The 27,309-nt window shown below is 37.9% G+C and overlaps 1 protein-coding gene across 1 annotated transcript; it reads left to right on the forward strand.

The window, feature by feature from the left end:
- Positions 1 to 3,838: 3,838 nt before the first annotated feature.
- On the forward strand, positions 3,839 to 27,309 carry LOC103811796 (rho GTPase-activating protein 8-like). The gene is made up of 7 exons (XM_009084795.1): positions 3,839 to 3,875; positions 7,068 to 7,205; positions 17,730 to 17,817; positions 20,558 to 20,689; positions 22,198 to 22,284; positions 25,982 to 26,080; positions 27,198 to 27,309. The coding sequence occupies exons 1-7, from the start codon at positions 3,839 to 3,841 to the stop codon at positions 27,307 to 27,309; spliced, it is 693 nt and encodes a 230-aa protein (XP_009083043.1).

Below are 27,309 nucleotides of genomic sequence, written 5' to 3' on the forward strand. Positions count from 1 at the left end.
ATCTTAGCCTTAAAACCAGATAAGTTCTTACAATATTTCTGGGACAGAGTAGTGATACTACAGCACAGTGTTATTTTGTATGGAGAATGGGCAGGTTTTGCCTTTAGTTTTTTACTGATGTGTCAATGTAATGTGTAAGAACACAAACTGTGTTAAAAGTTATGCACAGGGTAAAACTTAAACAGGGATATTTCTAATATGTGTGTGTTTTAGGTGATATGGAAATAAATTTATATAGTTGCAATTATGCTTTTAAAGTTGATCAGAATATCCATACGTAGTTGTATAACCTTTTGTAAACTTGCTTTGAACTTTTCAAAATAATCTAACTGTAAATGCTAATTTACCAACTTATGTGCCATTACCTTTCAAATTCTTTGGGCATTTGTTTTCAAATTTGCTGAATTATTTCAGCAGAGAGAGGCCCAAAGGACTACAGCCCTGTGCACTCCTGCTGGCAGTTCTTGGTCTCTATTTGCTGTGCAGTGTCTTAGCTGATTTCCACCAACTTACTGCCTATGAAGAATGGTAGGTCAGTAAAGAATATGAAAGTAAACTATATCAAATACTTGAAACCAACTGCTTAAGGCAAATATGGACTTGGGGTTTGGTAGAAATTGTGTAGGCAATACACTGAGGAAAAGTACTGTTTAGGTCAGACAACCTACAGGAAGAAGAGGAGGACGTTTGAATACATTTTTCACGAGAACGTTACGCACTCAGCTCATGCATTGCTGTGTTTATAAATTCCATGGCAAATTTTCTGCAGTATTATAAATAATAAAATAATCTCCTGAAACCCCTTTACCTGGTTTTGTATCTGATACCCCTTAGTAGACACTGGCTTTACACAGCATTCTCATCCTATCAAAATGTAAATTGCAGACTGGTGTTACACGGTGAGCCGTGTCACGCTGTTTAAAAGTAACAAAGAATATCAGTGCAAGGCAAGAACATCAGGGGAAAAAAATGAAGAGAAACCACACTATTTAAATTTGAAGGAGAACATATCTGACAGCTGAGTGAACAAAAAGAATAGGCATCAAAGACGCCTGTGCCTTGACAAATGTTGGAGGAATCCCTCGCCTTTGTTTGGGCTCTCTGTAGATGTGAGTTCATTATCAAGCAGTTCTGCCTGCGTGACTGCCTTCATTCTCACTAAAGTAATACTCTTTTAGGGATGTCAGTAAGTAATAACCTTGCCTGTGGAGGAATATAGCATGTGGTATTTTGTAAAATACTTCCAAATTTCTGTTATTAATAAAAGGCTTGTAGTTTGGCTCTTTTCAGGGCTTTTTTTTTTTTATATTGCCTTTTTGGTGGGGTGAGTGGGGGAAGGCACTAAATCTGACAGTTTACTAGAAACAGTGATACGTGGCGTGGAACGCTATTAAGGAGATTATGTTATCTCCCAGGAACAGAGAATGCTGCGGTCAACGGGAAATCAATTTCTGAGGGTGCTACACTAAATTTGTCTCGTAACTGGAAACTTTCTAATTGCTACCCCAAGGGAAGAGTAAGCTGCAAACCAGACAGATGGTTTCTTCCCCACTCCCCTTGTTCTTCGATTCCATCTAAATTATTTCTAGCTTCCTAGGAACTTTGTGTATTAAATGTTTGCAAATGTTTTAATGTTATCATAGTTGCTCTCACTTGTACAGTAACTTTGCTGTTCCAAAGCCAGATGTTTTTCAGCAGGTTTCGGCAGAGATTTAAATCTGCCCTCTTTAGATTGAGCCACTACTTCAAACTGTAGCATTAGCAATTAGTACGAAGGAGAAATTGTTTTTTTGTTCCATGCTATGTAGCAGAAGGGCTGTATTTTGTTTTCCTTCGAGCAGGGCCTCAAGGAGATGGCTTTTTTCCCTCTTTCATCAATTGATTCAGACTTTCATTACTCACATCACTGGAAAAGCATTCTAGTGTCAAAGATATAGCCTAATTTTGATGGCTTATGATTTGATTTCTGATTTATGTTTAAAATACAATAGGTTGGAAAGGCCTGGTGTAAATAGGTACCTTAGAAGAAGGTAGAGCCCCATTTCCTTATAAGAGCTTTGGGAAATACTTGGCTGGGATGAAGTCTGTGAAGATCAGATATACTGAACATTGGCTTTCTTTGTTCTAAGTTTGGCTGAATGCAGGTGGCAGTCGATGGAAGCTCTATGGAAACACATAACAGAAAAATAAGTCACAAAGAGCTTGTTGTGGTCAAGTTCCAGGTTGAGCACAGAGCAGAGAGGCCTGCCTGGAGCTGCAGGCTCAGGTGTGCACACAAGTGTGAGCTGCAGGTGGAATTGGTAGCCCCTTGAAAACTTCCCCATGTCATTACACTCTTACAAACTGGAAACATTTTGTCTAAGAAACACTGTCAGGAGAAAATTTTTCAGATAAGACAGAAAAAACTTTCCTTTTTTTGCAGCTACGCTTTGCTTCATAAACATTTTTAAATTTTGTTCATTTGAAGCAGATGCTTATGTCCCATTTATTCCTGACCGTCACAGGTGCACATGAGCAGATAATACACCAAGTACTTATGGGCAGATCATGTCACTTAGTAAATCATCTGCAGTAGATTAGTTGCTACAAAAAATGCATTATCACACTGTTTGCAAATTGTTAATTTTAGAAACATCTAAATAGCTATATTTATCAATAAAAGAAATTAATTGGTTGGAATATCAATGAAGTATTGAACTTAATGGGACTGATCCCTGTGTGTATGGCTTTTAAATTGTTTCTTCTAAATGGAGATCATTATTTTCAACCAGAAACAAGTAAGATTGTTATAAAATAATTGGTAAATTTGAAAATCTAAGTGGTTTGCAAGCAGGCAAGCTGGTATTTTCTTGGTGCAAGATGGTTTCCTAGTTTCAGTGATTTGAAGTAGCAACACAGAATCTAACCTCTTGGCAGAGAAGACTCGAGTGTATGCCTTTTTTCAACCACCCAATTTGTTTTTATTTAACATGTTCAGGTGAAATCAAACTGGTGTAAACCAGGAGGGGTTAAATTAAATTCAAAGGAGAGTTACAGCAGCTCATTTTCTTTCTCACCTCCACACCCAAGCCTGGGTTTTTAATGTAAGAGAAGTACTCATTTGGCTTTTTTGGAGCAGCTGCTTGGGGAAATAGATCTTTTAAATCCTGTTGTTTGCTCCTGATGCTCACTTTGGGTGTTTCCTTAGTATTCTGTTTGCAAAGTACTCTGCAGAGCGCTTGACAAAAAGCAGTAATTATGCACAGGAACTGCTGTTTTTTTCAAGTTTTTGTATGTTAATGCTCACTTGAAATTTTCATTAAGCTCTTTCATGTGGAATGTGAGGTACAGAATGTTTGCTGTAATAAAACAGAATTGCTGTAGAATAAGTGACTTGGTGTGAGGGTATGGAGTGTATCTATCATCTACAGTAAGAAAAAATTAAGTTTGAAGTTGTTTCCACAAGTGAATTAATTGGAAATTCTGATGTTTGTCATTAAAAATGTTTAATATATAAATATTTTGAGGAACAATCCCCCAGAAATAAAAACAGGTCAGTTTGTTCAAGCTCTTAATGCATGGCTTTTCCTTTTTTGGATTTCTGTTTTAAAATGCTTTTATAACAATATTGTAAGAAAATGGTGGCTAAATGCCGACGAGGTTTTTCCTCTACAACAATTGGGTGTGGGATTTTCCAGGGTGTTTTTTTGTTTACTCTTTATATCTGCATAGTGAGTAAAATATGCCACGTGGTGATGACAGCTACTCTTGTTTGTTTTTGTAGGGCTGACCCAAGGACCATTTCATCCTGCAAGAATCCGTTAGCAAGGTCTGCCTAGACTTGTTCCTAAGGGGAAACATGTCTGAGATTGACTATGAGAAGTTAGCTGAAATAGGTAAATATTTTTTATTATACTTCAGATGGCATCTGTGTAGAGTTACAGGTGATTTAATGGAGCATCTTCAGTATGTGAGAGGCTTCGCCAACATTTTGTAATACTTCTTGGAGCAATCCAATATGAGTTACAGCCTCTGTACTGATGTGTACCCTATTAAAGCCATTAGGGTTGAAGGTTAGTTTAATACATGCAGCTTTTGTGAATTATTGGTAGATGTTCCCAGTGCAATTCTAGGCTATTGGCATATCACCATCATCACATGTTGTGGCACAAATGGGACTCATTACTCCAAGCAGACAAGTATTGAATGAGCACAGAGATTGCTGTATTGCATGTTATTTCCAAAGATGTTAATCGAGTGGAGCAATATGACCATGGCATTAGGGCCTCATCATTTTGAAAGATCAGCATTACTTTTTGTTTTTTCCCTTGAGTTTTTGAAGATGCCAGGCTGAACCTCAGAGCACGGGCCTTGCAGATCTCCCCTACCCCTGTGTTCCTCTCAGCCTGCCTTTCCCTGTCCCTCACCTTGGCTCTCGTATCAGCACTTCATGACTTTCAGGAGCAGCTGCCTGGCCTTTTTGCTCTAGGGACTGATTCAAAATCCATGGAAAGCAATTTTCCTTCTCAGCCTTGGCAAGCTCTGGATCAGGCCCCTCATGTTGTGTCCCAGGCTGGGTTACACAGCAATAATGGTGTGAGTAGAAACAGATGATCCTCTGCTATAGCTCGTGAAGCAGGGCAATAAACTCCTCTATCATTTGCAGGAAGAAAAATAGAACTGAGATCTCCCTCAGTTTGGAACATTGAATTTTCTTTCTTATTTGGGTTTATTACAAAAAATCTCTTGAGCTCCAGTCGCCTTGTTCACACATAAGAAATAAAAAATAAAATAAAAAAAAGAAAGAAAAAGAAGATAGAATTATCTTACTAGGTCAGGGCTATTGAGCTTTTCAGCAGTTACAGTTATTGTTGGGACTTCTTTAGTCCCTGTGAGTAAGTGCAGTAAAAATGGGTGTGTGTATTTACTTTGCTTCTCTAGCTCTTAGGCACATCTCAGAGCCAGATTGGTTGTTTCTGTTGTGTTTAGCTTGAATATACATTTCACTTTTAATAACACCTGTTATGTTTCAGTGGATTATGGTAAATGGTTTACAGATCCTGCTTCACATCCCCACAGACTAACATCTGCTATTTCTTTTGCTCTCTCACCTTTTAAACTTTTTGTTCCTTTAGGTGGTTACAGTGCTCAGACATGAGGTGGGAAAAAAGGCAAAAACCCTAATAAACAAAATAGTGTTTTCCTTGTTCTGAGTTTTAATGTAACAAGTATTTCAAAAAAGATAAAAATGTGGAAATTATCTACTGCAATATGTTTGTATTAATATTATTCTTCCCAGTTTGTGGGACAAAAACATTCTTTAAAGTGAACTAATACCTTTCCAGTTAAGGTTAGTGCAGCTTGTTATATATGATAAACATTTAAAAAGTAGATAAATACACATTTTAGAGAAAATAAGAATTTAAACTTTTTTTTCTGTATGAAGAGGACTCTAATGGTGTATTTCTAAAGGCAGATTTTTTTTTCCTGACTGCTGATTTATTTTCTGAGGGGTCTTTTACGTGAATTCAGACATCAAGAAATGTAAAATTGTACACGTGTTCCTGACTCCTCTGTGGTTTTGAGAAGCTCAGCCACCAGTGGCATTTTTCATCCTTGTGATATGCCTTTTTGGTACAAATCACGTTAAAAATAAAAATGAGACAATAAAGCTTTCATGTGGCTGTTTGCAGGATAGAAAGATACTGAGAACTCGTGAGTGGAAAGCATTCCGAAATATTTAGTATGAGTTTTTCTCTAACACTTATTAGCTACTGGCACATAAATCTGACTGAAATCAATATTTAATATATCCTCTCTGCCCTAGTGTGCCTTGCATGGTGGTCAAGGCACATGAAATATGCAGATGATGAGAAGACAGAATGTTCTAGAAGTACTTTTAAAGTGGCATTAATAATGTTATAGATCACAGAACAATGGAATACCAGGATAGAAAAAGATCTTAAGGATCATGTGGTCCAACCTTGCCTAGCAAAATCACAGACTAGACAAAATGGCCTAGCACCATGTCCAGCTCAATCTTAGAAGTGTCCAAACTGATAGATAAAAGTGTTCATTCTACCTTAATACAACCTGCAGGATGAAAGAGATGGATGATGTACAGGGGGTGCACTTTATCAGAACATTAATTCTCTCTTTACCTGTGCCTTTTCTTCTCTTAAGACACTTGTGTTCAAGGATGTCAATTTAATGTTGAATAGTGTAGAAGCATTAGTGATGGTAATTATCCCAGATTCTGTTCATTTGGATATGTCCTTAGCATCAGGTTTTTTTGAACCTCACAACAGTTTGGAAAAAAACTTGAGGGAAACAAAACCCTAGATCAATTAACATTGTGTTGCTCATTTCAGTACAGAGTAGGTTTTAATTCTAGGATCTAGTCCAGAATCTGATGCATCTGGGGGAAGGAAGGATGCCCATTGCCTGGGATTTTACTGGGCTTTTGAGGAGAATTTTACAACTGCTTGGCCTCTAGCTGGAGCATATGCTGGATGGACATTTGGCTGCCTTGTCTCTTCCAAGTTCAGAAGGTTAAAGGTTTTCAAGGGAACTGTGGATTTTGGGGAAGGTGAGATGGAGATTTGTTTACAATCTGCTACCTTTCTGTAAAGTGATGAGTCTGTTCTCACAGGGGATACACACAGGGTGTTAATGTGGAGTAGCTGTCAATGCATGCAGCAGCGAAATGAAACTTTGACTTCTTCGTTTGGGCAACCTGGAAATAAAAGTCAAGAAGTTGTAGATGGATACAGACAGATTGAGGGAGTGTAAAAAATGATGAGACAACACCTCAGTCATGAATAGCAAGGTCACAACATGCCAGCTGTCCAGTCATTGTCAAGATTTGCGTGAGCATCACAATAGATATAAATCTTAAGGTGGATTTGAGAGATATAGAAGGGTTGCTTTTCCTGCACAAGAAAAAGGGTAAAGAATAACTGCAACAAATAGTGATAAAGGCCTGTGTTTTTTCTAATAGAGCTAAAATTCAGTCCTTCAGTAATGTATTGGAGACAAAGGTTTTTCTCTGTTCATGAGCACTTAAGTGTTCTTGCTTTCTCCTTTAGAACTGCAGAAAGATGAAGCAGATGATACACAGTCAGAGCAGGAAGAAACGTTTATGCCTCCACCACTTGAGGATCCTGAGCTAAATATCAATCACCCCTACTATGATGTTGCAAGACATGGCATCATCCAGTTAGCAGGTATGTTTGGAAAATCCTATGGCTTTACCTTACTGCACACATTATCACATTTTTCTTACTGTTCTCCTCAAGGTGATGCATAGGAATCATGTTGATGCTTTCAGCCTTCATCCTGAAAACAGCTGAATAGAAATATGTGAACTTGGTGCTTTTCTGGGGATGAATTATGAGCCAAATATTTGAGCTTAATCTTGCTTTAAAATACAACTATAGCAATGTATTATAATCTAAGGCCTAACTGTGACTGGAACAGATCTGTACTTCATTTGTGATAAGCTGTTTTGTTTTCTGAATCACCTGAAGTGTTGTGCAGCCACACATAATCATTCGTCTTGTCTGCCCTGGAAAGGGTGTGCAACCAAAGAGATATGGCTTAGTATATAAAAACTAACAAAAGGCAGAAAGGAAACAGTTGACAGAAATGTTAACTGCATTTATCATCTGACTTTCTGTTGTTACTTGAAGAGAATTTATGGGTACATAGCATATTTCAATATTGGATCCTTTATTGTATACAGTTATTTATTTTTAAAATATTCTGTCAACATATAAGACATGCAGCCATATTTATGATATAAAAGCAGCTCTTTAAAGTATGTATTGCCTTTTTTTTCCTTTTGGCTTATTTTTGGCATCAATGTGCTTGTTAAAATAGCATTAATAATCACAATCCTGAACTAAAGAAATGCATTCAATAAGACATGAATAGTGGTATTTAACATTCATCCTAATGAAGTCTAAGACTGTGTTGTATTGTGCACACTTTTTGTACCTCATGCTTGAGGTGCTAAAGCCGAGATTATGATTTTTCAGGAAAATGATGAACTCAGGTTATGCATAAGTACCTTTCTGAATTCAAGCCATAAACAGGATGTCCCAGGTGAGCATCAGCTTTAGCAAAACCAGTCCTCTGGTGAGGTGTGATTGACTAGGGCAGTGAAATCTATGGTAATTAGACTTCTAACTTAGAGTGGGAGGAGAATTTCACACGTGGTTACTTCTCTTCCTGAAGCTGCTTATACACAGGATAATAATTACCTTTTACCTTCTTCTAAACTAGCCCCCAACATAAGACTCAAGTCCTTGTGATTCAAAAGCTACTACCTGCTAACTCACAAGGATGTTTCTCACTCAGACACTCACTCAAACAGTTGGGGGATAGGGGAACTTCTTCTTTATGAAAGTTATTAATGAAACCACTGAAATCAAACTGACAAAGTGTGAAATAGATGTGTCAACAGATACACTGGATGCAGCAGAGTCACTATAACTGTCCACCTAAGGGCCTTGTCCATCTGCTGCATTAGGCAGTGCTGCATGATAGCTCTTCAAGGCTTTTTTTGATCCTGCTAATATACTCAACATCAAACTGTGGTGGACCAAGTATTTACTGCTTCAACTTTAATTATGCACAACTATTTAGTAAATGTTTGTTGGTGCTCCTCATTCTTCATTTACTCAAAGCCACTCTGGAACTCATAAGCACTTGGTATTTGGTTTAGTTGTTGTTAATTCTAAAGGGCCCTTGTGTGTTTTATTTTTTTGAGGGAATAATTGTGACTATGGCAGCTAAGGGCAGAATTGCCAGGTGATGAGTGGAAACCCCTGAGCCTGTGCTTAGGCAAAGCTCCTCTTCTCCATTGCTCCAGACTGGGAGAAAAGGGGACAAGTTGGCAGTCTTAGTTCTTCTCAACTGACCAATAAGACATTCTCTGCTGATGAGGTCTTGGGACTCTGTGATTTGATCTGGAAGTTAAAAAGGTGGGGGAAGTTGAAAAAGGGGAAGAAGTTTGGAATAAGAAGATGAAATATACTGGAACAGCTCTTTTTTAAAATTCATGCTTTTACAGCTGGTAAAGCAGAGAACATGTGGTGGGGACAGACTGAGAACCAGCCTGCCCTTTGCTGAGCAGTCCTGCCTGGCTTTGTCCTAGGCATATGCCTTATTCCTGTGTTTGAGAATGGGAATGTGTTTCAGTATAGTGGGGTGAAAGCCACAGGGTTTTTTAGTGAGACATACCTGTAGCTTCCATTGTTTCATCCTGGAACTTGCTCTGTATTAGAGTCTGCTTGGAATAAAGTCCAAACCTTAGATATACTGGTCTAAATTCACTGGAGCAAATCTTGCCTGAAATGTTGGATTGTATCTGATTGTTTTGTCCTTAATACTGCAGTTTATTCTAGGGGGAAAACATCCCACAGCCATTGGTTAAGTCCAGAAAAGAGTGACCTTACCTGCCATTTCGGGCAGAAATATTTGATAGGGTTTTGCAAGTCTACTGGACAATTTAGATGCGAAGCACAAGCTGGGAGCTGTGCTTCAGGCAGCTGTCTGTACCCTCCAAAGCATCCGAGGCTGGGAGTGAGAGAAGGCAGAGGTGTGCATATGAATGCAGAATGAGGGGAAGGTGAAATAAAACCTGAAGACATGCTTCACCTCCACAAAACAAGACTTCCCTGTCCCCAGTGTTAACTGGCACAGAGTCAGGTGTGAAACCTTTCTGGAATTAGATTCAAGCGAGGAAAGGATGATCTTTTCAGAATTCCTTCCCATCTTGTAAGAGGCCAGTCCCTTTTGAAACAAATAGTTTTTAAATGACTTGTACCTGGTCTGTAATGGTTTTCATATCTTTGAATGAGACAAAGCATGGCTGAGTTAAAGCAATTCTGAAAGCTGTTCCTTCAGTTTTATTCTGTGATTGAAAGACAATGAGATGTATTGTTTGAAATGACTGAAGAAAAAGAAAGACTTCAGGTGAAAATATTTGCAGTAATTTATCCATCTCTTACAGTCATCTAGTTTCCAGCAGTTAATTTATAAGAAGCCCCTTAAAATTCCTTCTTGCTTCTCATAAATTAAAATGACTTATACCTGCTTTCCATAACAATAGCTTTGGCTACATGCAAAGGAGCTTTCTTGAGTTGTTTTCATACAGTGCAAAAATACAGCTAATTAAACAAGAATAGAAGATATTTTAAAAATATATAAGCTTTATTAATTGTTTATTAATTGCAGACTGATTTATGTCACAAATACCACTGTGCAGCTGATGACTCTGAGCATATCTAAGTGGAACAGTGCTGCAGTGCTGGTTCTTTTCAGTTCTGTTGTGAGGAAGAAGTTTCAATCTGTTGCCTTAAAACAGACTCAAGATTATTTTTCTTTGTGGCAAAAAGGAGGGGACATACAAGCATACCTGATGCATCAAGCTTGCTTATTTTCTCTGGTTAGCTTCTATAATATGATTGCTGTCAGCTTTTTGCAGTACCTTTGTTTTGAGTATGTGCTTATTTCATAGGACTCTGGTTCTGATGCTTGTGTTCTCATCAACTGTCAGTGACATACTTTTATGGATTGGACAAGACTTTTTAATGGAATCCAAGTTCACCATTCTTTCAAATCTTTATTTCCCTTCTTAGCCTTTTCTTGCTTTTCTAGTTATATTTAAAGATTTCAGGTATGCAGCCTGGGTCTTTGTAGAGGATGTCCATATTTTTCTTCAAGATCCAATTGATTTCATGCCTCTTTTTGAGTTTGAACCAGTGCATTAAAAACTGATTAGAATAGTATTTTGTAGATCAGACTGTGAAAGGTAAAGTTGTAATTTAGTTTGTGTAACATGTAAAGAGAAACTGCAGTGAATTATCTAATAAGCCTAAGGCACAAGTCCTAATCATTTTCAGTCCATCTCAGTGACAGCTTTGCTACTCCTTGCAATACCTTCAGGAGCAGATCTGTGGTCTGTAAATTGCAGTGCCACAGGAAAGAACTGGGTTTAAAGATTTTTTCTTCTTCTTAAAAGATTTACTTTCTTCAATTTTTCTTTTTATTTCCAAAGGGTATTCCTGAAATCAGTATCTCTGACATTGTTTCATGAGTATCCTTTTGGGGAAAACAACAAATCGACTAGAGATACCCAAGAGCTGGGAGCATTTCAAGAAGGAAGCTGAGGGCTCTGGTTCCTAACCTCTTTGCAACACAACAGCAGATTTTAATGTGGGCCTTGCACTTTACAAAGCATGTCCTGACCACTTGAGTGTTGTCATGTTTTTCTCTCAATTGCTGTGAGAGGAACTCCAAAGTAAAGGTTGATATCAATGGAATTTCCTGCTGTAGTGAAGAGGGAACTTGTCTGAGTGATAGCAACATGGGTTCAGATCCTTCAGGCAGGAATTTAACTTGAATTTTCCAAGTTCTGCACCAGTTTTTCCCTTACTTCTTTCTCCAAATATTTTCTTCTCAGAATGTGAAACTAAATAAATCCTTATTTACTGCATTCCTAGCTTTGAACATGACTGTAAGTTATAGTGTGTTTTCTTAAAGACAAAACCGAGTTAATTATATCAAAATATATGGACATGCTTTCTTGCTGAACCTGGGAAAATACAACATGTCTCCTTGAAACATCGTTTAGTAGAGTGACAGGCTTGTAAAAATAAATGATAGCTTAAAGTGCCAGTTTCAAAGAAGAATGTGAACTCAGTTTTGGATATCCTGAAAATATGGCACAAGTCTTAAATTTTCTTTTCTGCTTTCTATGAGTTATCAAAATACTTAGTTTTATAGCACTGAAAGTAGTTTTGATTTTTCAGTGCCCCTTTTAAGACTAGTCTGGTGAGTCAGCCAGGTAGTATGTGCACTAGATTCAGGAATGGCTTTAATTCAGCCTAATTTCAATTTATTTTACATACCTTAAGAGGAGCATGAATGAAATGTAAATAATTAATCACATCATCAAGCAAGCTGTCCCTTTGCCTTCAGCTGGTTTGGACAAAATGTCCTATGGCAAAGTGCTTTTCTTAGACAAATTTAAAAGGCAAACTGCTCATGGAGAAATCTTTGATAGGGAATCTTTGCTTTCTGAGGGGAATATCAAGGTTCCTAATGTAGGAAGTCTCCTGAATGTTCACTTATAGCCATTCATATTGAGGAAGATACCTGAGCATGTACTTGATGTCAGTCCCAGTTTTAGCACTTTCCAGAATTATCCCAGCGCAGTACAGCTGCAATTTTCTCACAGAAAGTGGGTTTCTCAGTAGACAGGTGAGCATGAGTAAAGTCCAGAGAAATGAATGCAAAAAGAGAACTTTGTGAAAATTCTCAAAAGGTGTTGGCTATTTAAATGTAGAGGTGTTGTCATGCTCCCTATGTCCTTGGTGGATCTGGTCACTGTCCCAAAGGATAAACATTACAGTGGCAATTTTAATACTTCATCCTTAACCTGGCTAATATCTGTTGCAGTATATTTTAATTTGTTCAATATCAGGAGAAAAAGGACTCAGATCTCTACAGCTAAAGGTATCGATATCTGTTGCAGCATATTTTCATTTGTTCAATATCAGGAGAAAAACGACTCAGATCTCTACAGCTAAAGGTATCTCCTACTAATACTGAGACTCAACTGTGTTATCTTGGCTGGTTTATTTCTTAACTAAGAAGTTTGCTATAGAGGATGGGCAGAGACCCACAGTGTATTGGTTGTGGGTGTATTTACTGCCCATTACTCAGCTTAGCCAAAACACAGAAGTTTAATAATGGCTTTTTTCTGACTCTGTATTTCCCTGAATTGTGGATAGTAGAAGGCTTGAAAGAACAGCTTATCTCACCATTTAACAAAGTGTAATTGAGGTTTAGGCTCATTTTCTCTAGCTCCAAAGTCTATTGAAGAAACAAATATGAGAGCAAGTATTTTCACTGGTGTGGCAGGTTTCCTGGATTTTGATCCTGCTTCTTCTCCCATTGAAACCAGTTGGAAAGCTCTTCACTTGAGGATCTTGTTTTGTTATAATGTGATAGTAACAAGCATCAGTGAAGTAACATATTTTGGTTTTCACATATAAAATCACAAAATCTCTTAAAAAGTCATGCTAAAATTACAACATTCAAAAGATCTCATATGCAAATTGGAATGAGCTCTGTCATGAGAAAAAACCCTTTTCATTTGCAAGAAGCAGTCAGGAAGTTCTGTACCATCCAAATTTTTAATTAAAAAATAGAACAATCTCCTTTCCCACTTGCCCTACCCTGCAACTTTTTTTCCCCACCGCGAAGTTTGATACCAACAGCAATGTATGATTCATGTTTGTTTCAGTGAAATCCAGACAGATAAAACCCCAGCACACAGGTTGTACTTTAATGCACGTAAATCTTGTGGACAGCCCTCTCTCCACACCTCTCTTTGCTCACCCAGCACGGGGCAGGAGGCACCGTGCTGTGCTCCCAGGAGTGACTCCATGGCCAACACAGCGGATAAACCTGAGCCTATCCAGGAATGTGTCTGCATGACAAGTGCCAGATCCAAAGTCAGGAGCCTTGTACCCACCCATGTGTGAGCCAAGTCTATCAGACCTTTCCTCAGTGTGAGGGCAGCACCTGAGCCAGGGACTTCTAGAAGGGTGTAGGTAGGTGGCTGGAGGAGTGTGAGTGCCCAAGCCATTAAGTCACTCAGTCTTGGGAATACTTCCTGAACATTTGGAGTACTAGACCAGTGCAGAAACATTGTGGAGGGAGCACATTTTCCAGAGAGGGTAAAAGAAGCTTTGATCTGAAGGTGTTTCATGACATTAAACTGGGTAATAAAGTAGGTTAATGCAAAACTACGTTTTTGACTCGAAAGCAAAACATCAAGGAGCAAAGCTGAAATTGCACTTCATTTTTCCTTTGTCCCTGGTAGAAAATGAGGCATCTTTCAGTTCAAGGTTGTTTAAGTCTTAGTAGTAGGGAAATACAGGATTTGTGGTATAAAAATATACTCTGTGCTGATCTAAAGTCAACATACTCCCAGTGACGCTCTCCTTTGCATGTGCAGATAACTGCCACTCCCCACTTTACTTTTCACATTGTGCTTTCATGTGTTTGGGTAAAAATTATATCCTCCAAGTCATAGGATGCAAACTATGTGGGACTGGGAAGCAGATGTGATGGGCATTTCCCAAGGTGCTCAGTCCCAGCCCTTCTCATGGAGGGCAAGGGGAGCTGCTGCTGTTTTGATCAGCACACATCATGTTAAAATCTGGTGATCTCCAAAGCATTATTGAAGCCTATGAAGACATAACCAGCCTCTTTCCTTTCTTTACCTGCCATCACTGGGCAGCTGGCACTGCTTTATTTAGTTTTTCACAGAGTTGAGGGTCTCACATTTTCAGGTTTGTTCTTTTTGCCTATGTGGCACTACAGGGTGGGAGAACAAAGGGTTCTGCTGATCTGGTAATTTTGAATGTTTCTCTGTCTCAATTTTCCTATTATTGAAACTGGCAATTATGTCTGTTCATGTTCTAAGGTATCTGTTTGCAGTCTTTTATAAAGCTGGGGTTGTTTGTGTTTTGGTTTTTTTTTTGTTGGGTTTTAATTCAAGCAGTCAAATGTGATCAACAGTGACAATTAGTGACTCATTTAGTATTTTATCTGGAAAGCATTCTTAGGTTTATTTTGCTCATAAAAATTATTGTCTCTGACAGAGAAAATATTCTGGAGTGCATTGTAACACAGCAATTTCTTCACAACCAAGCAATGATTTAGAAAGCAATCTTTTATTAATGTTTTAATTTAATTTTAGTATAGCATTCATATTAATGCATGTCACATTATAATGTCTTTATAAGTACACAGAGTATAAAATAAGACACTTGAGTAACTTCAGGAACTAAATTATGGTCTGTTTAAGAACAATATACTGACATACCTGAGTACATGTAACTGTGGTGCTATGCATATTCTTCCTTTAGTGGTGCTCAAGCACCTTATTTAACTCAGGACTCTTATTTTTACTGTGGTAAGGGACATCAGGCTGTGCGCTATGGAAAAAATCCCTTTGAGGAAGATAATGATACTAAAACCAGGAAGAAAAAATCGTGGTAAGGGACATCAGGCTATGTGCTATGGAAAAAAATCCCTTTGAGGAAGACAATGATACTAAAACCAGGAAGAAAAAATCAGCCAGCAGAGAAAGCTATGCTCTGGGAGTCAAAACTGTAGGACTAAAGTGATAATTACCAAAATTCAAGCAGAGATAGAGCTTTAAAGGATGTTAAAGTAAATAGCAAATGATTCATTGGTTGTTTAAATCAAAAAAGAGAGAAGTGATCTTCTGTGAGATGAGAGGGGTGGTCATCAGAGATAATCCATCTGTAGCTGTCAATCTACACCAGTAGTTCTTCTTGGTTTTCAAGTAAATGATGTGGGTATCATTAGGAAGGCTTTTTAAATCCTCTGAGTGATGTTCATCTGCAATTTATTATCTAACTCTTGTCACCTGTTTTCAGGAAAGAGGTGTTCAGGTTGGAGCAGAGTAGAGAACACCTAGGTCAGGGGAGAGAGAGGAGATCTGACTTGTTTACAAGCAGTAGAACACAGGCTGGGAGGGGATATGGTTATTGCTTGGAGTCCTGCAGGTTGGTAAACAGTACTGAAGGAGTAGCACTGCTTCAGCTGAGTGATGTCACATGAACAAATTTGGACACATTTGCTGACTTCTAGACTGGAATTGAGAAAGCAGGTTGCTAGTTGTCAAATCAGTGAGCAGGGGGAGCAAGAAACAGAAACATCTAACTAGTTTTTAAGATACAGCTCAACAAATCAGTGGAATCTGGTGCAGCTCCTGGTGATGACCCAGGCTTGGAATTGATAAGGCAGATGTCTCTCAGTCCATGCTCATATGTGAAAAGTAATTGTTACTCTCACCTCTTCCCTCTCTTTACTTCTTCTGCCCCTAAAATGCAATGGGTTTAAATAGGTGCTGTCCCATGATGATGTCTGTTGAGTGCAATTAGGTAGGAACTGGACAAAGCAAATACAGGATTTTTCTTAGTGTGAAATGAGTCAGGTGAGGACAGCCTGAGTTGAATGAAGGAGAATATATGACTATCAGTGGGGGGTTTCATGGAAAATGTGTGTTTGCAATGCTGAGAAGTGCTCGGCTTGTTCAGATCAAGAGATTTGAACCAACATCAGTAACACAAGTTAGCATAGCTGAAGAAGTGATCTGGAGCTGTTCCACCCAGTTTTCATATGCTCATATGGCATTTTATAGACATTTTATTTATTCATTAATTGACCGTGTTACAGTTTTAGTTTCCCCCATTTTACTCCTTTTTTTTAATTTGTTTATTCGTTACAACTATATAATTGAGGATTAAAGGGGAACAACAACATTATAAATAATATCTAAAAAACCCCCAATTTTTATTGTACTCCTACTGATAGCAAAGCCATGCTTTGATGTTTTAGTGGCAATAGAAGTTATTCATTAATTGACCGTGTTACAGTTTTAGTTTCCCCCATTTTACTCCTTTTTTTTAATTTGTTTATTCGTTACAACTATATAATTGAGGATTAAAGGGGAACAACAACATTATAAATAATATCTAAAAAACCCCCAATTTTTATTGTACTCCTACTGATAGCAAAGCCATGCTTTGATGTTTTAGTGGCAATAGAAGCAAATATTAATGTGTTACAGTTTTAACTTCCCCCATTTTACTTCTTTTTTTAATTTGTTTATTCATTACAACTACTTAATTGAGGATTAAAAGGGAACAACAGCATTATAAATAATATCTAAAAAACACCCCAATTTTTATTGTACTCCTATTGATAGCAAAGCCAAGCTTTGATGTTTTAGTGGCAATAGAAGCAAATATTAAATATCATTTAGTCTGAGCATTTAAATTAGGCTGTTAAATGTGAATTCAGTCTAAACATTTTCTGGCATGTTTCTGTGTTGCTTTTAAAGGAATGGTCTCTCTTGTGAAGATATATGTTAAAATCTTACACCTCACAGTCTTCAGTGCTGAGTTACCTTCAATACAAGCATGACTTGACCTCTGTGCCAGGCTTTCCAGATAGTGGAACTTGGGTGTGGGGTGGGCATGGCATAAACACCAGCCTTGTCTATGCAGACAGTGTGGGTGAAGCTGTCATGAGTCAAAGAGCCAATGAATTTAAGTGTGGCAATATATGCTTTGTAAGAGGAATTAAGGGATGGACACTTAGGAATCTTCAGGTTAGGAAAATCATACTTGTATGCCTTGATTGTTGTGTTTTAAGTGTGATCTGAATGAAGCAGTGCTTGTGATAAGAGTTGCCTAAGAAAGCTCAAGAAACCATCCAGCTCAGCTGTGTGACAAAGCAGATGCCCAAGGTGCTTGTAGGCAGAGCAGTATTCTAATGAATTTCAGAAATAACATGTGAAGAGTCTGAAAACAGGCCATTTCCAAGACTTCTAGGGAGAGCAAGCCTGTTTCCTTCCATGGCTGAATGCTGCAGGAGGACTTAAGTGTTCCCTGTCTGGAGCTGAGCACCACCAGGCACCTTTGAATACAACTTTCTCCTCTTAGCTTCATCATTTGCCCAACAGTGTCTTGCATTCTGTAGGCAACACGTGGCTTGACAGTGAAGTGTCACAGTGTGTTTTGAGTAATCATGGGACATAAAGGTGGCCCCAAATATCACCATTCTTTCAGATCGCTGAGGTCCCATTGTATAAGTAAACAAGTGTTGTCTTTATTAACTGTTCTGTTCACCAGGTGATGACAATTCTGGAAGGAAGGTGATTACCTTCAGTTGCTGCCGTATGCCCCCCTCCCATCAGCTCAATCACACCAGGTTGCTGGAGTAAGTTTCTTTTAACCTCCTGCATGGACTACTTTACATTTTATATGAGAACCTCTATTAGCTTCTTTCCAGGGCAATGAGCTTTCAGGGAGGAGAAGCAGGAGGCAAGGAGTGAAATTGAAAAAAGGATCTAAGACCTACCAGTGTTAATGTTATGTGAATGAGATGTGAATGAAACTGCCTGTTACCTCACCTGGAGCCTTGACTAGGAGAAGCAATTCGCTGTGTACTGAAATTAACTTGTCTTAATTTTACTAACAAATCCTTACCATATTTTAAAAAATCAATTCATGGTGAGGACCAGTGAAAAGAAATTCTAGTACCTTAGTGCTGCATACATATGTTCTCATGAACAGCAGTGTTTGGCTTAATTTGCTATACTTTATCTCTGAAATCACTCAGGAAGAGTATTGTTTAGTTATTTGCATCTTAGTGGGTTTTCTCTTTTATAAAAATATCTGCATTACTTTCAGTGCATTAGGCTTAACTTTTTTATATGTATCTCATTTTGGGCTTTTTTGTGTTAAAAGACGTTATGAATATGTAAATTGACAACATTGTTCCTTATAAACTTGCTGCAGTAAGGTAGCAGAACATGTTTCTGCCTTTAGTTTGTAGGTACAAGGAGATCTGTTCTGTCACGAGGGTTCTGTCCTTATTAAGCATTTGAAACCTATTCAAAATTCTTGTACAGTCTCCATTGCCAAAATGTTTGAGCACTTTTCAACTATCAGAACCCACCACCACTGGAAAGGACAGAAGTGCTGTTGTCTCAACATTTTAGTAACAGAGAGGAGCAACAGACCATGTTGTTTTATTTTTATGCTCTTCAGAACTTGGGTATTTCCACAGCCTTAAGCCAAAGTTTCCTGTGCAGCACAGAGGGAGTGTTAGTGGCAATGAGGTGGAAGAGACTGACCAAGTCAGCTCCTCACCTAGAGGACATAGCTGCAGTGATTAGTAGGAAATGCCAAAAAAGAAAGGTGACAAACCATGTTGCTACCAAATCTAAGAACCCTTCCTCAGCTCTGTGAGGAGACACCTTGATGAAACTGGGGATTCCAATCCTTAGGCTCTTCTGGACTTGAACACTTAGATGTTTTCCTGTGTCTGAGCCCACATCAGATTCAGCTGGAAAGCTTGTGTGTGCTAGGAGAGAACTGAAGGCAGGAGTCTGAATGTGAAGGTAGCAATAAGAGCTATCAAATGATCTGCTTTTAGGTAGTTAGACTCAATGTTGAATTCTGAGGAAATGCTGTAGAGTAGGCCCTGATTGGTAGGTATTTTGTCATGAAATCACTTAAAGAATTGATTTGGTAAAGCTTTTGTAATGTCCCTGCAATTCTGTTGCAGCCTTGGAACAGGTAATTGACTGTAGAAAAATACTGGTTATTATATGCCCACAAAACACGCTTAGTTATTTTTAAAAGTACAGGTTTTCTGGATGCAATGTGACAAGGAATTTACATGCTGAAAATAAAACACGAGGCACATACTCTGTGTGGAACAACATCTGTTTAGATATATTTTAATTTCAAGCTCTTTTTATGAAAAAATATCAAATGACTGTCACTACTACTTCTTTCATTAAAGTGCCATTAATCTTTGAGTCAGGGATCAAAGTATTATATTAATTGCAGTGAACATCTTTGTCCAGGCTACTTATAGTCTAAGATTTACAGTATGCTGAGGGAATAAGCAGATAAATGAGAGTGTGGGAGTACAGTGTCAGAGTGAAGTTATAGGCTTTTCCATGCAAAGGTGGATAGTCAAAGTGGCCTTCATACTTGCAGATAGCCACAGCCTAGTAAATGTCACATGGAACTATCTGCTTTATTGAATGAAAATCACTTACATACAACAAAGAGCAATAGCTGGGACTCTGTTTCAGAATAAGAAGATAGCATTGAGAATAACATGAGAAATCTGACACAGCAAGACATGAAGCCAGATTGTACTGCTCCATCATTGCTTTATTTGAATCATTGAGCTGTGTAATAGGCCATCCTGTGTTCTCAATTGTAGGAGAAAGGGAAGAGAAAAGCATCTTAAACTGTACCATAAAAGAATGAACAGGCAGAAATCTGCTTATAAAACATGCAGTATTATTTCAAGATGGGATAAGTAGTGCAGTTCCTTAAATTAGTTCTAAGGGAAATGATCTATGAACACAGTCTCCACAATGAAAACAGGGGAAAGGCAAATATATTCAAGAAAAGCTGTTTACAATAACAAATTGTAATTGGCAGTAATTAGGGATAATGGATTTTTCAAGAATTTAGAAACTTCTAAATTGAGAGGAAAACCCAACATATATTCTTTATTGTTTTGAAAAGGCAGAATGATGTTGTTTACTTGCCTAAAAGGAAAGACTTTACAAAGCCCAGAAAAAATGCAAAATGAAAGTTGCTGTTAGTTAAAATGCATCTCTTCAAAAATTCCTTGGCGAACAAAGTCCTGTATTGTCTTAATCTGTAAATGATTCATGAGCACCATAGGTTTTGTAACTAAACACATTCTTTGAAATTTCAGGTCTTGCAATGATGTGGAATTGTTGGCCACATTGCCATTAGAGCAAGGTGATTTTGTTAGATAAATACCTTGAAGCAAACACGAATTTGCAGCCACTAGTGTTCTGTGCAAAAATAGCACATTTTATTTCTCAGTTACTGCTTCAAAAATCTCATCCTGTCTTAAACTGTAAACTGTCTTAAAACTAAAATGTTATCTTTCTCCTCAGGTACTTAAAGTATACTCTGGACCAGTATGTAGAGAATGATTATACGGTTGTCTACTTTCACTATGGTCTGAAGAGTCTGAATAAACCATCTCTGAAATGGTTACAAACAGCCTACAAGGAATTTGACAGGAAGTATGTCTCCAAAATATTTGGTTTGCTCTTCAGATTGTGTAGTGTCTGTAACTAACTTTGATGAAGGAAGTGGATCTTTCCTGACCCACCCACAGCTGAGTTCATTTTGCCATTGCAAATTCTGCTCATGAAATTGGTGCTGTTGGTTCTCTTGTTAAGTGTCTCTGTGCAGTACTGAGGAATGGCCTGGGTGCTGCAGTGGTTATCCAAACGTATAAAAAACCTTAGGAGCAAAACCAAGAGCTGTTCTTTGAAGGTTTACAATATAAAAAAACCTTAGGAACAATACCAAGAGCTGTTCTTTGAAGGTTTACAGCAGAGGCTCAGTAAAGTCTTTTGGACATCTAATTGTAATCTAAGAAACTATGAAGAATGTAAACTTCCACACAAGCAACAGTTTATGCCCGTTGCTTCAAAATAGTAAGCAAAATGGAAACTTTAGTAAAATATCTAGGGGGTTTTGCTTGTTAGTTTTGGTTTTGGTTCTCATCCACAGTAGTGCCAGTTGCACAGGGATAGTTGTTTGCTTGTGTGTGATTGTGAATACAGTGCCAGTTTCACTCACAGATGTACAGGCCCAGTTAAAATCCAAAAGGAAGAACTAATTACTGAGTTGGTGCCTTTCCCCCTCTTAGCATAACCTTTTACAAGGTTTTCCTTACAGTTCATGATCATTTTTTCCCCTGCTCGCTGTTCTCCAGCAATGAGTGCTGAGCACTTTGGGAGGAACGCTCCCTACTGGGAAGCAAACCCGACAAATTAATAAGCAGCAATTTATATCTAAAAGCAGGATATTTCATTATGCATTTCTCAATTTCATTTTGCAGGAACATTGAGTAAGAGCAGAGTCTTTTTTGCAGCCTGGTTTCCGTTTCAGCCTGTTAGAATCTATTGTTTATGTATCATGAAATGACACTAGAATCTAGAAAAGCTCTGATGGAGGAAGGTTTTGTTTCATAGAAAGGGGACAAACAACCAGCAGTTGGCTTCACCATTAGTAATTACTAGCAAAACAAGGCAAAATTAATGGTAAAATTAAGAAAAAAGAAAGGTGTAAATTTTACATCTGAAAATTTAGAAATTTTCTCCCAACATGAAACTCCTGTAAGCAGAAAATAAAGGAAATATGAAATAAAGTAATTATTTTATGCAACAGATTTTTTTTATAGACTCTTCATTCTCTTATCTGTACTTTTTTTCAAATTGCCTCATTTCCCTTTTGTCTCCCTGATATTAAACTTATGAGACAGCAGACACTGGTGAGGAACATAGTAGTGTTAACTTGGCCTATTGTCAAAACTGACCTTTTTTAAAAATTGGATTGGGTTGTGGGGTGGGGTTTTTTTGCATTTTACATTCCATTTCTCCTGAATTAGGTCCTTTGAATGTATTTGAAAAGAATGCTGTGTAATGTTCCTGTAATAATACCTTCCATTCAGATGTAGCTATTCAGTTCTACCATCTGTGGTATTCAAGAGTCTTCTAACAATTTCATTTTCTTTTCCTAGGTATAAGAAAAACCTTAAAGCACTCTATGTTGTACATCCAACCAACTTCATAAAAATTCTGTGGAATATCTTTAAACCTCTTATAAGGTACTTGGCAGTTTATTGAACACATTATTCCCGTTTAGTTCAAGGATGGTTTGTTCTCTAATAAGTTGCTTTTAAAAAGGCTTGAGGTAAAATATGTCAGGTAACTGCACAATACCCATTTAAACTCTCTTGAACTAATGAGTAAGGTGAGCTCAGGCTTGGGTATGCATAATAGGGTAGAGTTCTTTGCTTTCTAAGAAAAGGGAGTCTCAATTCTTAGTAGTTTTACTGGTATGTTAAAGTAAATATCACCTTAAACATAGTTATTCTGTGGACTATGAATGACTTTTTTGTCCTGTTTGACAGCACTTGGCATAATGGAACTGAGTACGTGACTGTTGTTACTGGGTGGTATGGGAAAGTGAATAATGAATGGTTAACCTTTGGGCTCATCTCAAGTGTTGAGAATAGGAATGATACTACTTGTGTGATCAAAGTTAATGGATAAGCCCTGAAGTGCCCATAAGGATATGAAATGGAGGATGTAATGGTGAAGGTGATGTATTTTATTGTGTGTTCTTTTCCTTTGTATGGTAAAAATTGGTGCTATCTACAAAGATTCATCAATGGGCAGATACTGCTAAGTGCCAGGATGGTTGAGTTTGCTTAGCTTCTTCTCCTGAACTTCTGTCACCTTCAAAGTAATTCTAACATTTAGTAGATCATATTATGTCTGTCCTCAGGGCTAGAGAGTGAAAACACCTATCCTGAGAAGCCATAATGAACCAACTGAAAATGTCCATTACAGTAACTTGCAGTTGATTCAATTTCCGACTTGTAGAAAGCTGATTAATTAGAAAGGGGAAGTTTGACTTCTAGACAGATCAGAACATGTAAGATGCATGTGAAAATAAAAAGTTAAAAAGGAATTACAGCTAAAAATCGTTCCAGAAGATGCTGGCAGAAGCAGGATATCCAGTACCTGATGGTGTCTCAGGAATGGGGATGGTTTTTTTTTTGTTGTTGGTTTGTTTGTTCCCAATTTGCTTTAGGATGAGTATGGAGAAATTTCTAGAAAACAAAACCAACAAAAACCCCACAAGAAACCCAGAAAAATTCTTGATGGACATTACAATACACAAGTGAAACCAACTTCTCTCTCAGAGGCAGCAGAGAGCTCCTTGCAAATAGCTCCAGGCAAGTGGTTTTGGGACACTGATGATTTTCAGTCTGTGCATGTTGCTGCTCTCAGTGGAGCCATGGGGCACAACAGCTGTGCTATTTGACTTGCAGCAGTAGTTGACTGCTAATTCTTACAGAATAAAAGTTTTCAGGTATCTGTTCCAAATACTCATTTTCCTGGACCTTACTATGTCTGTGTAGATAAATTAAAAACTTTTTTTTCTTGGAAAGTATGATGCACTGGCAGTTAAATCCTTGTTTACTTGGAATCTGAAATCCTGATAAGCTTAAGCATTAGTATCTAGCATAAACAATTCAAACCAGGGCTTGTCATCTTAGATGCATTGTAATCTCGACCTGAACACCCTGTTCACATTATCAGGATTGGTTGTTTCTATTTGTCCTCAACTTTACCACTGTGTACCTGTATATTTGTTTTGAGTCTAATTTAGTAACACTCTACTCTCTGTTTTTAAAATCTGTGAGCAACAGCAGCAAAGCTGTTTATATGCTGGGACTGACAAAATAGTTGGAAGTCTGAGTAAATTCTGAAAAGGAATTAGCTGATGCTAGGGAAAAAAACCCTGTTTACTCCTTCAAATGGCTTAATAGCCAAATGCTCACATGCATTTGTGCTTTTTGGGGTTGACCCTAGTTTGGGTTTGTCAAACAAGGGAAAACATAATGATATAATTTTAAAACTGAAGTGTGGAAGTGCCCATGGACAATTTGGCTAAATTAGGCTCTCATTGAAAACATTATTAACATCGTTAATTTACTACAGTACAATTTAAAATTTGTTCACAGTACCTTTTCCTTCCAGAGTAGACTAATTTTATCTTAACAAATCATGCTTTTAATTTAAGTGTCACTATTAATCCAAAGTTCACAGAAACAAAGGAGAGAAATCCTCTGGACTGTTTCCTGGCTTTGCTAAATTATAGCCTGAACTCATTTACAGATAGTGTTTCCAATAACAATAGCAGGTGTAAAATAAATTTCATTGTCAAGAAGCATCCATCGATTTTTCAGATGTCTGTTAGTACATTTGGTACCTGTTAGTATATGACCTAAGTACTTTTACATGAACAGTATATTTGCTAACAACTGGATGAGTGGCAGAATTATTAGATTGAAGGACAAAAGTACTCAGTATTTTAGCTTACTTGTATTTGAAAGGACTTAAGAGAATGTAAATACCTGAAATTTTTCAAGCTCCAGAAGCTGATTGATCTCTTTTCAGTCCCAAAACCAAGAAGGTAATGTGTTAAGTGTATTTTCTCCAAATTGGAAAGCAACTGTAAGAAGAGCATACTTCTGTGTGTGAGCTAACCTGTTACTAAAATAACACACACTTAGGTGATAGTGGTGATGTGGCATTTTTAAGGAACAGCACTAATTCCTAATTGCCCATGACATTGTTACAAATTCTGGGGTCTGTGATGTGTCCTGTGTTACCAGAGGTGATTAGTCCCAGAGACCTGTGCTAGCCCTTGGCTTGGGGAGGATGGAAGTGCAGGTTGTTTGGGTAAGAGACATGCTGGAGAGCTCTGCAGTTGTGCATGCACAGACTGATATTCTTCAGTGTCCTGAAATTGCTTTCCTGTTAGCAAAATGTGACTCCTTTCAGTTTAAAGCTTCTCCAGGGCTGACACGACTGATGTTTGTCCCACGTCCCACTAGAGGGAGCGTGTGCATGTGGATTGGACAATCCAGGGATAAATGCATTCGGGCAGAGTTTTTCTCCAATGTTACTACTGAAGTAAGTTGCAGCAAAGTGCACTTTTTATCAACAACCTCTACTATTTTTCTTGACACTTCATTACAGTTCAGATATTTTGTGCTGTGAAAAATATGACCTTATTTCAGGCCATGTGTACAAACATGTTGCTGACCCTGGTTTGAACACTTCAGCCCATAAAGTTGTTCAGGTATTCTGGCCTGACTCAAGACCTAGCTAGTGATACTTCAAATTTGGAAGTCTGTTGTGTACAACTCATAGGAAAAGCTTATTATTCACAGTGTTTCCTAGAAGCTTTCCTGCCCTTTTCAAAAGGGATAAAGCTGATAGCCCAACACTTCAAGGATGTAACACTAGCAATGCTTTGAAAATTTCAGCTGTTGTTTATCTAGTTTATAGTTTATGTCTACAGCCCCATTTTGTCTTTTGGCGGGGGGGAATACCTAAGGAATACAAACATGTTGTTCTGTTGGCTGTGTAACATTTTCTCCCAAGTTAACGGTTCCTTTACAGAGCTTCCTAATGCTGTGTGAAACCTGGTTTTCAGTGGCTTTAAAGTGATGTTTTTCATATCTATGCAAATCACAACACATTCAGATGGAAGTCAGTTATTTTTATTCAAATCAGACTCTCAGGCATGCACTGTGTATGTTTGATCATATGAAATGAAATACATCTTATGTCTCCTGCTGCTTCAATTACAGTCTAATTTTAAGTTGCATCAGCACTTACATTTTTGTAATAGAAACTAAACCCTTCGTAAATGTTCCTACCATGCTGATTTTTATACTGCTTTGTGATTTTTTTCCCTCCTTTTTTTTTTTTATTTTTTAGCCATAAATTTGGGAAAAAAGTCACCTACTTGAACTATTTAAGTGACCTGGGAGAGCATCTCAAATACGACCAGCTCAATATCCCTCAAGAAGTCATCCGGTATGTGACAAATTTAATATACATCACCTCACTTTTTCTCAGATAAAGCTGCAGCCTGTTCACTGTATTGTGAGCAGAATCTATTTCTTCAAATATTAAAAGTCTAATTTACCTGTTTGTGCTTGGCTGGATTAATTCTGAAATCTGCATTGCCATTAAAGACATGCTGAAGTGTGTCAGGTGTTTAGGGAAGAGAACGCTCTGTAGTTTTCTGCAGATTTGGAACATCTCCATTTCTTAATATAATTGCAACTTGTGTGTGAGTGTTAGCAAAATCAATCCATATGTTGTTACTGCTTATGAGTATCACATAATGTTCGTGGGCAAAACTGTCATCCTGACCTCTTTCCTTGCATATTGTACCAGATTAAGTGGCTTCCTTTCGTTAAGAGCATTCCCAGTCAGCAAAGTGTTGATTGATTTTAAACTTTATGGCTATATCTATCGTTAGCAGATCCATTGCTTTTATGTCATGCGTGTATGTGTGTTGGGGAGGAGTACTGGAGAGGGGGTGGGAGAGGAAAAGGAAGAGAAATGCACAGGGCTGGGATTGTCAAGTGCCAGTATTAGTATCAATAACAGCCTTTCCCACACAGTGCTTTACATGGAAATGCTTTGATGTACTGACAGGAACTGATTTTATGTCACTACTGAATGAAAGTAACTGGAAGCTTTGATTATGACTGTTCCTGATGCCTGGTGGGTTTTTACACACTTTTTGTGTAAATCTGGAATAAGAGAAAATACTTTACAGCCCTAAGGTTATAAATTGGATTGCATGGTTGCCAAAGAAAAGAGAGTTGTATTTTGAGTAGCAAATAGGTTTGAATTTTGCTGTTAAATTATAGTGTGTTCCTATTTTTTGGACACATTTATTACTATGTTCCACTGGCTGAAGCAGAAAAGCTCTCTTCTATGTCTTACTTAAGTATTCTGCCACAGATATTGCCTAAAAATTTCCTCATGCTGAAATTAAATGCAAGTTCTGTAAGACCTGCAGCATATACACAATTGTCAGGAGATCAGCATCATGAGAAATACTGGTAGCTGTTCATATATATAGTCTGTCATCTGTGGTGCATAGAAAATCAATGAAATCTTGATATGTTTTTTGTAGACATGATGAAAATCTTCGGAGGAAACAGAAGGGAAAACTGCCACCTGTGGTTAAGGTTCCTCCACCACGGCCACCTCTACCTACCCAGCAATTTGGAGTCAGCCTGCAATAG

This window comes from Acanthisitta chloris, unplaced genomic scaffold (genome assembly GCF_000695815.1).
Source record: "Acanthisitta chloris isolate BGI_N310 unplaced genomic scaffold, ASM69581v1 scaffold8991, whole genome shotgun sequence".
NCBI lineage: Eukaryota > Metazoa > Chordata > Aves > Passeriformes > Acanthisittidae > Acanthisitta > Acanthisitta chloris.

Coding starts and splice junctions, on each gene's coding strand:
- LOC103811796 (XM_009084795.1), top strand. CDS start 3,839: ATGTCTGAGATTGACTATGAGAAGTTAGCTGAAATAG. Junction 7,206..17,729: donor TGGCATCATCCAGTTAGCAG/GTATGTTTGGAA, acceptor TCTGTTCACCAG/GTGATGACAATTCTGGAAGG. Junction 17,818..20,557: donor AATCACACCAGGTTGCTGGA/GTAAGTTTCTTT, acceptor CTTTCTCCTCAG/GTACTTAAAGTATACTCTGG.